Below are 16,097 nucleotides of genomic sequence, written 5' to 3' on the forward strand. Positions count from 1 at the left end.
TATATTACCCAGTTACGTAGTATATTGTCCAGCCACATAGTATATTACCCAGTCACGTAGTATATTGCCCAGTTATGTAGTATATTACCCAGTCATGTAGTACATTGCTCAGTAACGTAGTATATTGCTCAGTTACGTAGTATATTGCCCAGCTACGTCGTATATTGCCCAGCCACGTCGTATATTGCCCAGGCACATAGTATATTGCCCAATCACGTAGTATATTCCCCAGTTACGTAGTATATTGCCCAGCCATGTACCATATTGCCCAGCCACGTAGTATATTGCCCAATCACGTAGTATATTTCCCAGTCACGTAGTATATTGCCCAGCCACGTAGTATATTGCCCAGACATGTAGTATATTGCCCAGCCACGTAGTATATTGCCCAGTCACGTAATTTATTGCCCTGTTACGTAGTATATTGCCCAGCCATGTAGTATATTGCCCAGTTACGTAGTATATTGCCCAGCCACGTACTATATTGCCCAGTCACATACTATATTGCCCAGCCACGTACTATATTGCCCAGCCACGTACTATATTGCCCAGCCATGTACTATATTGCCCAGTCACATAGTATATTGCCCAGTCACGTAGTATATTGCCCAGTCACATAGTATATTGCCCAGCCACGTAGTATATTGCCCAGTTACGTAGTATATTGCCCAGTGACTTAGTATACAGCACAGAGCCACGTAGTATATTGCCCAGCCACGTAGTATATTGCCCAGCCACGTAGTATATTGCCCAGCCACGTAGTATATTGCCCAGCCACGTAGTATATTGCCCAGTTACGTAGTATATTGCCCAGTGACGTAGTATACAGCACAGAGCCACGTAGTATATTGCCCAGTTCCGTAGTATATTACCCAGTGACGTAGTATACAGCACAGAGCCACGTAGTATATTGCACAGCGACGTAGTATATTGCCCAGCCACGTATGTCACAGGTTAAAAAATAAAACAAACATATACTCACCTTCCAATGGAGCCCTTGTAGTCATGTCGCCTGTGTGCGGTGCACTCGGCAGCTTCTGGTCACAGTGTTGGTAGCGCAGGACCCGTGATGACATCACAGTCACATGACCGTGACGTCATGGCAGGTCCTTGTCGCATACCATCCTTGCCACTGGAACCTGCCGCTTGCATGGAGCAGTTACCGGAGCGTTGCAATGAGCTGGAAAGGCAGCCTTGAGTATATAATGATTTTTTATTTTTTTAATCATTTTTAACATTAGATCCTTTTACTATTGACGCTGCATAGGCAGCATCAATAGTAAAAAGTTGGGGACACACAGGGTTAATAGCGGCGATAACGGAGTAAGTTACCCGCGGCATAACGCGGTCAGTTACCGCTGGCATTAACCCTGTGTGGGCACTGACTGCAGGGAGTAGGGAGGGACTAAACGGACTGTGGCCGTCGCTGATTGGTCGCGGCAGCCATGACAGGCAGCTGGCGAGACCAATCAGCGAATTGGATTCCATGACAGACCGAGGCCGCGACCAATGAATATCCGTGACAGACAGAAAGACAGACAGACAGAAGGACAGAAAGATGGAAGTCACCCTTAGACAATTATATAGTAGATAGCGCTAACATATTCCGCAGCGCTTTACAGACATTATCATTAAAGTGAGTTTGGGGGGTCAATATAACAGAAAATACCCAAAAGTGACACCATTCTAAAAACTGCACCCCTCAAGGTGCGCAAAACCAAATTCTAGAAGTTTATTAACCCTTCAGGTGCTTCACGACAACTAAAGCAATGTGGAAGGGAAAAATGAACATTTTACTTTTTTCACAAAAAATTACTTTGGAACCATTTTACTTTTTTCACAAAAAATTACTTTGGAACCATTTTTTTTTTATTTTCACAAGGGTATCAGGAGAAAATGGACCACAAAATTTGTTGTGCAATTTCTCCTGAGTACGCCGATACCCTGTGTGTGGGGAAAAGCCACTGTTTGGGCGCATGGCAGAGCTCCGAAAGGGAGGGAGCACCATTTGACTTTTTGAACGCAACATTGGCTAGAACCAATAGTGGGCGCCATGTCGCGTTTGGAGACCCCCAGATGTACCTAAACAGTGGAACCCCCAATTCTAACTCTAACACTAACCCCAACACACCCCTAACCCTAATCCCAACCTTAACAGTAATCCCAACCTTAACCACAACCATAACCCTCACCACAACACTAACGCCAACCCTAACCTTCGAACAACCGTAACCCTAGCTCTAGACCCAACCCTAACTCTAGCCAACTCTAACCCTAGCCCAACCCTAACTCTAGCCTCAACTCTAACCCTTGCTCCAACCCTAATGGAAAAATGGAAATAAATACCGTATATACTCGAGTATAAGCCGACCCGAGTATAAGCCGACCCCCCTAATTTTGCCACAAAAAACTGGGAAAACTTATTGACTCGAGTATAAGCCTAGGGTGGAAATGCAGCATTTACCGGTGAATTTCAAAAATAAAAATAGATCATTCTTGCCCCATAGCTCTGCCATATAGTGCTCTGCACCGTTCATATTTCCCCATAGCTGTGCCATATAGTGCTCTGCACCGTTCATTATTGCCCCATAGCTGCCATATAGTGCTCTGCACCGTTCATTATTGACCCATAGCTGCCATATAGTGCTCTGCACCGTTCATTATTGCCCTATAGCTGTGCCATATAGTGCTCTGCACCGTTCATATTTCCCCATAGCTGTGCCATATAGTGCTCTGCACCGTTCATATTGCCCCATAGCTGTGCCATATAGTGCTCTGCACCGTTCATTATTGCCCCATAGCTGTGCCATATAGTGCTCTGCACCGTTCATATTTCCCCATAGAGCTCCACATATATCTGTGCCATATAGTGCTCTGCACCGTTCATATTGCCCCATAGCTGTGCCCCATATAGTGCTCTGCACCGTTCATATTGTCCCATAGCTGTGCCCCATATAGTGCTCTGCACCGTTCATATTTCCCCATAGATGCTCCACATAAATCTGTGCCATTGCTGCTGCTGCTGCAATAAAAAAAAAAAAAACACATACTCACCTCTCTTGCTTGCAGCTCCCGGCGTCTCTCTGCTCTGACTGATCAGGCAGAGGGCGGCACGCACACTATATGTGTCATCGCGCCCTCTGACCTGAACAGTCAGAGCAAGAGGATGCGAAGACAGAGCGGCGCCGGGAAGATGGAGCGGCGCCCGGCGGCTGGAATGCGGATGGGTGAATATTACATACTTACCTGGTCCCGACGTCCGGCTCCTTCTCCCGGACAGCTGTCTTCGGTGCCGCAGCCTCTTCCTCTATCAGCGGTCACCGGCACCGCTGATTAGAGAAATGAATAGGCGGCTCCACCCCTATGGGAGGTGGAGCCGCTTATTCATTTCTCTAATGATCGGTCCCACGTGACCACTGAAGAGGGGAAGAGCTGCAGCACCCGAAGACCCGTGGGACAGGCGGGGAGCGCCAGGATCGCTGGGACTAGGTAAGTATGCCTCAGCGCCCTCACCCCCTCACCCGCCGACCCTGCCACCCACCTTGACTCGAGTATAAGCCGAGAGGGGCACTTTCAGCCCAAAAATTTGGGCTGAAAATTTTGCTTATACTCGAGTATATACGGTACTTTTTTAATTTTATTATTTTTAGCTAACTAAGGGGGTGATAAAGGGGGTTTTAATTTATGATTTTTCTTATTTTGGTCACTATGATAGGGTCTTATCACAACGATCAAAATGAACCAATAGGAAAAATTTCCTATTGTTGCTGGCCGACAGATGTTGCTGGCCAGGACCGGAGAATGCAGGAGGTTCCAGCGACACCAGATGTACCGGGGTGGCTTGGGGACCCCATTTCTCTCTCCCCTGATGTGCTAGGTCATATCAGAGGAGAGAGAAATTAAATGGGTTTAAAAGTGGCACTGAGGAATAAGTACCCTTAACAGCCGCTGTTAAAAAGCGCATCGGCGGTCGTTAAGGGGTTAATGTAGATAAATGACAGGCACAACGCCTATGAAGGCATGAAGAAAAACAGCTACTGCTGCTCTGTGGCTGGTGGAAAAATCCTCCAGGAGATATTCGATCCAGTTGGATGAACACGTGGATGGGCTGCGCTGATGGATTAAATAAATTCTTCAGAAATGATGATGATAAAAAATGTTTTTTCATAAAAAACAAACAAACATATGTGACATTTATTCACTTGATAAAGAAGCCAGTACAGTGTTGAAACATGCTATGAATAAAAAAAACTTGCTCTAATCATCATTTCTGAAGAATCCATTTACTGCAGCAGCTCACCTAAGGCGTTCATCCCACTGGATCCAGGTTATGCACATGGGCAGAGGAAATTAAATGTATAATTATGGCCATAATTGTAGAACACTGGGTAAAACTGTCACTGAAAAAGATTTAGCCGTATGGGTGGATGGCAAACTCTTCTTTATTGACCAGTGTCAGGCATCTTCTGCAGATGCATTAAAAGAGGCATACATGTTTATGGCGAGAACATAGTTTTGCCTCTGTACAACTCACTAGAATGGCCACACAAGGAATACTCTGCAATTTTGGTCTCCGGTGTATAAGAAGGACAAAGCTGAACTACAGCGGGAGTAGAGAAGAGCAACGAAGGTTATTAAGAGAATGAATGGACTACAATACCAACATAGGTTATTAAACTTGGGGCTATTCAGTTTGGAAAAACGAAGGCTCGGGTGATTTTATTACAATGGACAGTACATAGATCGTTGTAATGATTTTTTTACACCTAGGCTTGCAACGGGTACAAGGGCATCCTCTATGTCTAGAAGAAAGAAAATTTGATCAGAATCACAGAAGCAGATTCTTTACTGTAAGAGCAGTGAGACTATGGAAATCTTTGCCTCATGATGATGACTACATCACTTCTAAAATGCAAGAAGAGCCTGGATGCCTTTCTTGAAAAATATAATATTACAGGTTATGGGCACTGGATTCTGTGATGGGCGTTGATCCATGGAACTAGTCTTATTACCGTGTGTTGAGTCGGAAAGGAATTTTTCCCCCTAATAAGAAGCCATTGATGTCTGCTCTATGGGGATTTTGCCTTCCTCTAGATCAACGTATTAGGCTATAGGTTGAACTCAATGGATTTACTTTAACCTTGAATACGATGAAAATATATAGCCTTCTTACTTGATGTCGGCTTTCTTTTCTGAAAATACTCTCAGACAAAAGTCAGCTTCTTGGTGAGGTTCAAATGTGGTCGGTACGATCATGTAATCCCCGGGGGGAAGCTTGAATCTTTGCGACACTTCTCTCAAATTAATGTAAGTTTTGCTTCGCGCTTTAGATGGATTGAATTTGAAAAAATCTTTTGTCATTTGAGAGTCAGCTCCAGGACACTGCAAACATAAGACATATTAGTATTAGCAAAAGAGCAGAAGTATAATCCTAAAACATGGCTACTATTTCCCTTGCTGAAGAAGTCAACTGATACAACTTAAGCCACGTGATGAAGAAATTTATGTTTTTAGCCATATAGATGTATACAGTCTTTAGGAAATAAATGCTCTAATTTTAAAATAATGTATAAGTTTTACATTGTTTCAGAATCTCTGCTTGCTGTCATTTAAAGGGAATGTGTCAGCAGGTTTTTGCTATGTAATCTGAGGACAGCAGGTGTTAGGGGTTAAACACATTTCAAGGATGTGTCATATGTCAGTCTATGTGCTATTTTTTACTTTCACTTAGGCTATATTCACACTTAGCGGTTTTTACCGCGGAACCGCCGCGATTTTGATGCTGCGGGTCCGCAGCAGTTTCCATAGCGTTTACAGTAACATGTAAACCCTATGGAAACCGCAAACCGCTGTGCACATGCTGCGGGAAAAACCGCGCGGGAACGCAGCGGTTTACAACCCGCAGCATGTCACTTCTTTGTGCAGAATCGCTGCGATTCTGCACCCATAGGAATACATTGAACCGCTTACTTCCCGCATGGGGCTGTGCCCACGTTGCGGGAAGTAAGCGGATAATGTGCGGGTGGTACCCGGGGTGGAGGAGAGGAGACTCTCCTCCAGGCCCTGGGAACCATATTTGGGGTTAAAAAATAAAAAATCTGGTTATACTCACCCTCTGATGTCCGGAGCTCCTGGGCGCTGCACGCGGCTGTCCGGTCAGAGTTGCTGTGCGACCAGGACCTGCGGTGACGTCGCGGTCACATGACCGTGACGTCACGAAGGGTCCTTCTCCCACAGCATCTTAGGAACCGGACCGCCGGGTGCAGCGCCCAGGAGATCCGGACATCAGAGGGTGAGTATAACCAATTTTTATTATTTTTAACATTACTATTGATGCTGCATATTGCTGCATATGCAGCATCAATAGTATAGGCGGAAACCCGCAGCGGAAAACGCGGAACAAACCGTGATAAATCTGCAGGGAGAACCGCAGTTGTTTTGCCCTGCAGATTTATCAAATCCGCTGCGGGAGAACCCGCAGGGACCCGACGCAAGGTGTGAACATAGCCTTAATGTATTAATCTTGGTGATTATCAGTACTCTCAGATGAGTTGGCAAAAACCTGCTGACAGTTACCCTTTAATAAAGCCTTACACCGTTTACTTTGAATAAATAAAAATTATGTACTATTCATACAATGGACACCTGGGAGTAAGCTTGTAACAAGATGTGAGTGGTTCTGGCAAGATTCTAATTGGCCAAATCATGCTGGTTTTAATCAGGAAATTCAATTCACATTGGTTTCATTTTCCGTGAATTGAATGTAGTTTATTATACTCTGGAGTCTGGAGATACCCCAAGGCATTATAATAAATAAGGTGTATAAAATTAAAAAAAAACAAAAACACAAAAAAAAATCTAACATCAGTATTGACAGCACTGTAGCTCAGTGGTTAGCATTGTTGCTTTGTGGCTCTGGGGGCGTGGGTTCAAAGCCCTCAACAACATCTGCAAGGAGTTTTGTACGTTCTCCAAGTGATTTTGTGGGTTTCCTCCCACACTCCAAAGCCGCACTGATAGGGAATTTAGATTGCGAGACCTGACAGTGCTGAAAATGTATTTGAAGTTACTGATGCAAAAATCCATCAGAAAAACTTACCTGCCCAGGTCTTAGAACAAATGCATTGCAGGGTGCAGCCAGCCCATATAGCAAGATGTTGGCAACACAGGTGCAAAATACTAAATGAACAGCCACTCACCACATACCCATTCATGGAGGGGGTGACTGCCCAGTATACATTTGCACAATAGAGGCCCATATAGGGTGCTGTTCACATGTAGGTAATGCATAATGTCTGGTTCTCAGCCTATTAGTCACGCCCCTACTATTCGATTAGGTGGGCTGACTGCACCCTGAAAAATATAGTGCACAAAATACATATAAATAGTGAGATATTGGTCCGTGTGGAATCCTGATGAAGGAGCCTTGTTGCTCCAAAACGCATTGAATAAAGCCACTCGTTCATTGAATTACCTATTTTGGGATTTTCTATCTGTTAAGCGGCGCAAAGAAGAATCTACCCTTTCATCCCATTTTTTTTCACTTTGGTTGTTCACAAGGAGACCGGTGGATCTGCAGCATCTTACATTTCTATGAGCCTATGTAAGGGCTCGATCTGATGAGTAAATTTTAATAGAATTTATCTCCTCATACCCAGATAAGACCCTATAGCACTTTTATTTTCTTCCAGTTTTTTACTGGACATATTCTTTTCATATTATACAGGTGCTTCTCGCAAAGTTAGAATATCATCAAAAAGTTAATTTATTTCAGTTCTTCAATACAAAAAGTATTATATAGAGTCATTACAAACAGAGTGATCTATTTCAAATGTTTATTTTTGTTTATGTTGATGATTATGGCTTACAGCCAAAGTAAACTCAAAAGTCATTATCTCAGTAAATTAGAATAATTAACAAAAGACACCTGCAAATGCTACCTAAGCATTTAAAAAGGTCCATCATTCTGTTTCACTAGGCTAAACAATGATGGGGAAGACTGCTGACTTTACAGATGTCCTGAAAGCAGTCATTGACACACTCCACATGGAGGGTAAGCCACAAAAGGTCATTGCTAAACAAGCTGGCTTGTTCACAGTGCTGTATCCAAGCATATTAATGTAATGTTGAATGGAAGGAAAAAGGGTGGTAGAAAGAGGTGCACAAGCAACCGGGATAACTGCAGCCTTGAAAGGATTGTTAGGATTGTTAAGAAAAGGCCATTCAAATATTTTGGGGAGATTCACAATGTGTGGACTGCTGCTGTAGTCATTGCTTCAAGAGCCACCACACACAGACCTATCCAGGACATGGGCTACAAGTGTCACATTCCTTGTGTCAAGCCACTCATGACCAATGCACAATACCAAAAGCATCTTACCTGGGCCAAGGAGAAAAAGAACTGGACTGTTGCTCAGTAGAAAAGGTGTTGTTTTCAGATAAATGTAAATTTTGCATTTCATTTGGTCTAGAGGCACACAAACCAAGCTGCTTGAGGTCTAGTGTGAAGTTTCCACAATCAGTGATGATTTGGGGAGCCATGTCATCTGCTGGTGTAGGTCCACTGTGTTTATCAAGACCAAAGTCAGTGCAGCTGTCTGCCAGGAAATTTTAGAGCACTTCATGCTTCCCACTGCCAAAAAGCTTTTTGAAGATTGAAATTTCATTCTCCAGCAGGACTTGGCACCTGTCCACACTGCAAAAAGTACCAATATCTGGTTTAAAAACAGCAGCATCACTGTGCTTGATTGGCCAGTAAACTCGCCTGAACTTAACCCCATAGAGAATCTATGGAGTATTGTCAAGAGGAAGATGAGAGACACCAGACCCAACTATGCAGACAAGCTGAAGGCTGCTATCAAAGCAACCTGGGCTTCCATAACACCTCAGCAGTGCCACAGGCTGGTTGCCTCCATGTCACGGCACATTCATACAGTAATTGATGCAAAAGGAGCCTCGACCAAGTTTTGAGTGCATTTACTAAACATACATTTCAGTAGGCCAACATTTTGGATTTTAAAATCATTTTTCAAGCTGTTGTTATAAAGTATTCTAATTTACTGAAATAATGACTTTTGGGCTTTCATTGGCTGTAAGACATAATCAACATTAACTGAAATGCACACTAGAAATAGATCACTTTCTTCGTAATTACTCTATATAATATACGAGTTTCACTTTTTGTATTGAAGAACTGAAATAAATTAACTTTTTGATGATATTCTAATTTTGTGAGAACCACCTGTATTTAAGACAAGTAATACATGAATACTAACCTGGTAAATTGCATATCCTATTGTCAACATATCAGCTCCAACTTTTTTTAACTTGCGTCTATCTTTTTGCAGCAAAGCAGCAATAAAGGTGCATTCATTTTGGCCATCATCCTTTTCTGTAAGGCTCAGCTTTATCTGTGGATTTGTCCAGAAAGTGTCTTGTAGGGGGTAAAAAAAAGAACATTTATGTATAAAAAATAAATTGAAATATTCATCTTAGGGCTCACTCACACAGTAATTGTACCTGTGCTTTCAGTGTTTTTCACTAAGAGCAAACTGACACATTTTAGGGGCTATTCACATGGAAATTATTTTTTTTCTGGCCAATGATTTGAATAATGCCAAGTTTACACTATCAGTATTTGGTCAGTTTTTTTTTTACCTCAGTATTTCTATGCCAAAACCAGGAGTGGGAGGTCAGACTAAGGGATCATACCCATCTGCGAGAAAAAAAAACGGTCCGATTTCCGAACAAACGGATGAGTGCAATGCGACTGTCATATGAGTGTCATGCGATTTGTGTTTTCCACGGAACATCCGTATGACATGCGTATGCAGTCAGTATGCAATGCTATTTTAACATGAAGTACTACATACAGCAGCTCTCTGTATGTAAAAGCTCATGTTAAAATCACATTGTAAAATACAACTGTACACATCGTTTTAAAACTAAGTAACCTTCAAAACACACACACATATATATATAAATATATACTGTATATAGATTAAAAGCCGACAGATGCCGCGTACAGTATAGAATAGAATAGGTTAGAATAGAGATATCCACATAGAATAGGTGTATATATATATATATATATATATATATATATATATATATGAAAAAAAAGCCAACCAGCACTCCCAATGTGAGCACATGCAAGCTGCAAGTTGTATCATCTATAATATAACGCTGGGAGCGTCACTCTGTCCGAAGCCTCTATAGACTGCGCAAGCGCCGGCGCAGTCTGGGCCTCACAGAGCGACGCTCCCGAGAGATCGCGGTGTGCGTTCACACTGAACGCACACCGCGATCTCCACCGCAGAAGCAGGGACCGCCAGGAGGGTGAGTATCGGCCTATATTCACCTGTCCCCGTTCCATCGCTGAGCGGCGCCATCTTCCCGGTCTTCGGCCTGTGACCTTCAGTTCAGAGGGCGCGATGACGCGCTTAATGCGCGCCGGCGCCGCCCTCTGACTGAACAGTCACAGCCAGGAGACCGGGAAGATGGCGGCGCTCAGCGATGGAACTCCGGACAGGTGAGTATAGTAAGTGCTGGGGGGGCATGAGCTGGCGGCGATACCGGCACCTGACCCCCACAGCGCGCCGGTGTCCCCGCCTGCTCAGGCCCCCCAGCACTCGGCGCTGAGCGGGTCAGAGGCAGTATGGGGACGCAGGATGGAGCAGCACATGAGAGGATGGGGACGCAGGATGGAGCAGCACATAAGGATGGGGACGCAGGATGGAGCAGCACATAACAGTATGGGGACGCAGGATGGAGCAGCACATAAGGATGGGGACGCAGGATGGAGCAGCACATAAGGATGGGGACGCAGGATGGAGCAGCACATAAGGATGGGGACGCAGGATGGAGCAGCACATAAGGATGGGGACGCAGGATGGAGCAGCACATACCAGGATGGAGACAATATACCAATATAAATGCTCGCCACCCGGGCGTAGAACGGGTTCAATAGCTAGTATAGATATAAAAGAACACAGCAGCACATGTACATGAATCTCCACTATGTAACAAATAAAAGATTTACAACTGGAATATTTCATTCAGTGATATCTAGGATGTGGGATTTTAGTGTTCCCTTTATTTTTTTGAGCAGTGTACAGTACAGACCAAAAGTTTGGACACACCTTCTCATTTAAAGATTTTTCTGTATTTTCATGACAATGAAAATTGTACATTCACACTAAAGGCATCAAAACTATGAATTAACACATGTGGAATTATATACTTAATAAAAAAGTGTGAAACAACTGAAAATATGTCTTATATTCTAGGTTCTTCAAAGTAGCCACGTTTTGCTTTGATGACTGCTTTAAACACTCTTGGCATTCTCTTCATGAGCTTCAAGAAGTAGTCACCGGGAATGGTCATCCAACAATCTTGAAGGAGTTCCCAGAGATGCTTAGCACTTGTTGGCCCTTTTGCCTTCACTCTGCGGTCCAGCTCACCCCAAACCATCTCGATTGGGTTCAGGTCTGGTGACTGTGGAGGCCAGGTCATCTGGCGTAGCACCCCATCACTCTCCTTCTTGGTCAAATAGCCCTTACACAGCCTGGAGGTGTTTGGGGTCATTGTCCTGTTGAAAAATAAATGATGGTCCAACTAAACGCAAACCGGATGGAATAGCATGCCGCTGCAAGATGCTGTGGTAGCCATGCTGGTTCAGTATGCCTTCAATTTTGAATAAATCCCCAATAGTGTCACCAGCAAAGCACCCCAACCCCAACACCATCACACCTCCTCTTCCTCCATGCTTCACCATGGGAACCAGGCATGTAGAGTCCATCCATTCACCTTTTCTGCATCGCACAAAGATACGGTGGTTGGAACCAATGATCTCAAATTTGGACTCCTCAGACCAAAGCACAGATTTCCACTGGTCTAATGTACATTCCTTGTGTTCTTTAGCCCAAACAAGTCTCTTCTGCTTGTTGCCTGTCCTTAGCAGGTGTTTCCTAGCAGTTATTTTACCATGAAGGCCTGCTGCACAAAGTCTCCTCTTAACAGTTGTTGTAGAGATGTGTCTGCAGCTAGAACTCTGTGTGGCATTGACCTGGTCTCTAATCTGAGCTACTGTTAACCTGCGATTTCTGAGGCTGGTGACTCGGATAAACTTATCCTCAGTAGCAGAGGTGACTCTTGGTCTTCCTTTCCTGGAGCTGTCCTGATGTGAGCCAGTTTCTTTGTAGTGCTTGATGGTTTTTGCCACTGCACTTGGGGACACTTTCAAAGTGTCCCAATTTTTCAGACTGACTGACCTTCATTTCTTAAAGTAATGATGGCCACTCGCTTTTCTTTACTTAGCTGCTTTTTTCTTGCCATAGTACAAATTCTAACAGTCTATTCAGTAGGACTATCAGCTGTGTATCCACCAGACTTCTGCACAACACAACTGATGGTCCCAACCCCATTTATAAGGCAAGAAATCCCACGTATTAAACCTGAAAGGGCACACCTGTGAAGTGAAAACCATTTCCGGTGACAACCTCATGAAGCTCATGAAGAGAATGCCAAGAGTGTGCAAAGCAGTCATCAAAGCAAAAGGTGGCTACTTTGAGGAACCTAGAATATAAGACATAATTTCAGTTGTTTCACACTTTTTTGTTAAGTATATAATTCCACATGTGTTAATTCACAGTTGTGATGCCTTCAGTGTGAATGTACATACAATTTTTAATAGTCATGAAAATACAGAAAAATCTTTAAATGAGGTGTGTCCAAACTTTTTATCTGTACTGTATATATATATATATATATATAAATATATATATACACGGTACAAATGAAAAAATTTACGGATTTATTTCAGAAAAAATATAATCTGTATGCATATCTCATCCGCATATCTGTCTTTTACATCCATATGACATTCTTTTGACATCCATTTTACACATTAATAATCTAAAATATATAGTTAGAGGTCTAATACAGTTTTCTATGTTAACGCTGCTTTCCAAAACTAAGGTTACATTACCACGATGAGTATTCTGTGTGTTTTGATGTTGCAGATTTTCTGCAGCATTTCTGCACCTATAAGGCCGTTTTCACACGTCAGTGGCTCCAGTACGTGAGGTGACAGTTTCCTCACGTACCGGAGCCACTGACACACGTAAACACATTCAAATCAATGCATCTGTGCAGATGTTATTGATTTTTTGCGGACCATGTCTCCGTGTGCCAAGCACGGAGACATGTCAGTGTTCGTGGGAGCGCACGGATTACACGGACCCATTAAAGTCAATGGGTCATTGTAAAACACGTACCGCACACGGACGTTGTCCGTATGCAGTCCGTGTGCCGTGCAGGAGACAGTGCTACAGTAAGCGTTGTCTCCCTCACATGGTGCTGAAGCTGCCATTCATATCTTCTCTGCAGCAGCGTTTGCTGTAGAGAAGATATGAATATTCCTTTTTTTTTTTGTTTCTCATTTTTAACATAAAGATCCCTGTCCCCAACCCCCTCCCACCCCCTGTGCGCCCGCCCGCTGTCATTAAAATACTCACCCGGCTCCCTCGCTGGCTGGCACTGCTTCCTGTCCTGGCCGCACCTTCTACTGTATGAGCGGTCACGTGGGGCCGCTCATTTACAGTAATGAATATGTGGCTCCACCCCTATGGGAGGTGGAGCCGCATATTCATGACTGTAATCGGCGGCCCCACTTGACCGCTCATACAGTAGAAGGTGCGGCCAGGACAGGAAGCAGCGCCAGCCAGCGAGGGAGCCGGGTGAGTATTTTAATAACAGCGGGCGGGCGGGCGCACAGGGGGTGGGGACAGGGATCTTTATGTTAAACACAAGAAACAAAAAAAAAAAAAGGATTATTCATATCTTCTCTACAGCAAACGCTGCTGCAGAGAAGATATGAATGGCGGCTTCAGCACCATGTGGGGGGACAGCGCTTATCTCTAGCGCTGTCTCATGCACAGTGCGTGTGGTACCCAGTCGGCACATGGGCGGCACACGTGTGCCACATTGATGTGCCACAGAAACGCACGGGCACACGGACACGGATAATTCCGGTACTGATTTTTCCGGTACCGGAATTATCTGGACGCGTGGGACTGCCCTTAGGTGAATTAGATTACTTATGTTGTTTTTTTCCCTTTGCATTTTGATTGCATTTTTATCACGTTTTGATGCAGAGGTTTTCGTCATTTTTAGGAACTGCCAAAGCTAGTTTTCACTTTCCTGACTAGGCCAAATTTTAAAATTCTGACCACTGTCACTTTACGAGGTAATACCTCTGGAACGCTCCAACGGATCCCACTGATTCTGAGATTAATTTTTTGTGACACATTATATTTCACATTAGTGGTAAATGTCGATATAATTTGCACTTATTTCTGAAAAAGTTGGAAATCTGATGAAGATTTTCAAAAATTCGCAATTTTCAAACTGAATTTTTATGCCCATAAAAGAGATAGTTATACTACTAAGAATAATTTATAAATAACATTTTCCATGTGCCTACTTCACATCAGCATCATTTCACATTTTCACATAAAAGTTTTAACCCCCCGAAGAAGCCCACAGCATGAAACGTGCATTGGGGCTAAGGTGTACATTCTCAGCAATCACTCCCCATGGGCAAGCACTATCTTCGGCACTTTATACTTGTGCAGGCCCATTTTTGAATGGTCTGTGTGCAAACAATGAATGGAGTATCTGGGAGCAGTATGTGGGACACCATTACATATGAAACCAGCCACTTGCTGACATATATCCCTATTTGGTAAGGTGTACAGTTTTTGCCCCACTCCCTACCACCCATATTGCAACATACTTAAAGGACACAGAGTGTCATAAAATCTACCTAAATCTTAATAATTGGTTATATAGTGTGCCATACTAAATTGCTGGGGTCGCCCATCCTTGTCATTCGCCATTACTCAGCTTATATATTTTTTTTGTTAAATCATGGTACTAATCTGCAATAATAAAATTTTGTATTTTTAATATATTTTTGATCTCTTGCTCTCATTAATATTATGGGGCATCATACTCCAGAGTTTTTGTAGGATTTGTAGTTTTTTTCCAAAACTAAACTTCTTCTGCTCCCGCAGTCTACTAATCTCCCTAAATCTGACATCTCCCTCTCTGTGGGTGGCACCATAGTAACGCCTAAGCAGCAGGCGCGCTGTCTGGGTGTTATATTTGACACCAATCTTTCCTTCACCCCCATATACACTGTGTGCAGAATTATTAAACAAGTTGTATTTGGATCACATTATACTTTTTATACATGTTGTCCTACTCCAAGCTGTTCAGGCTTGAGAGCCAACTACCAATTAAGTAAATTAGGTGATGTGCATCTCTGTAATGAGGAGGGGTATTGTCTAATGACATCAAAACCCTATATAAGGTGTGCTTAATTATTAGGCAACTTCCTTTCCTTTGGTAAAATGGGTCAGAAGATAGATTTGAAGGGCTTTGAAAAGTCCAAAATTGTGAGATGTCTTGCAGAGGGATGCAGCAGTCTTGAAGTTGCCAAACTTTTGAAGCATGGTGACCGAACAATCAAGCGTTTCATGGCAAATAGCCAACAGGGTTGCAAGAAGTGTGTTGGGCAAAAAAGGCGCAAAATAACTGCCAATGAATTGAGGAAAATCAAGCGTGCAGCTTCCAAGATGCCATTTGCCACCAGTTTTGCCATATTTCAGAGCTGCAACTTTACTGTAGTAACAAAAAGCACAAGGTGTGCAATACTCAGGGACATGGCCAAGGTAAGGAAGGCTGAAAAACGACCACCTTTGAACAAGAAACATAAGATACAGTTGTTACTGTCAAGACTGGGCCAAGAAATATCTTAAGACTGACTTTTCAAAGGTTTTATGGACTGATGAAAAGAGAGTGACTCTTGATGGACCAGATGGATGGGCCAGAGGTTGGATCAGTAAAGGGCAGAGAGCTCCACTCTGACTCAGAAGCCAGCAAGTTGGAGGTTGGATACTGGTATGGGCTGGTATCAAAGATGAACTTGTCGGACCTTTTTGGGTTGAGGATGGAGTGAAGCTCAACTCCCAGACCTACTGCCAGTTTCTGGAAGACAACTTCTTCAAGCAGTGGTACAGGAAGAAGTTGGT

At 43.4% G+C, this 16,097-nt stretch overlaps 1 protein-coding gene across 1 annotated transcript in view; it reads right to left on the bottom strand.

Moving 5' to 3' along the window:
• The window catches only part of CAPN9 (calpain 9), a 333,928-nt gene that overhangs the window by 153,077 nt on the left and 164,754 nt on the right, over positions 1-16,097 (bottom strand). Inside the window, exons 10-11 of the mRNA XM_069769442.1 lie at positions 9,276-9,433; positions 5,174-5,382 (exon numbers count right to left, since the gene is read on the bottom strand). Coding sequence (XP_069625543.1) covers positions 5,174-5,382; positions 9,276-9,433 — 367 coding nt within the window. The remainder of the gene's footprint in view (positions 1-5,173; positions 5,383-9,275; positions 9,434-16,097) is intronic.

Source organism: Ranitomeya imitator, chromosome 5, assembly GCF_032444005.1.
Source record: "Ranitomeya imitator isolate aRanImi1 chromosome 5, aRanImi1.pri, whole genome shotgun sequence".
Taxonomy (NCBI): Eukaryota; Metazoa; Chordata; class Amphibia; order Anura; family Dendrobatidae; genus Ranitomeya; species Ranitomeya imitator.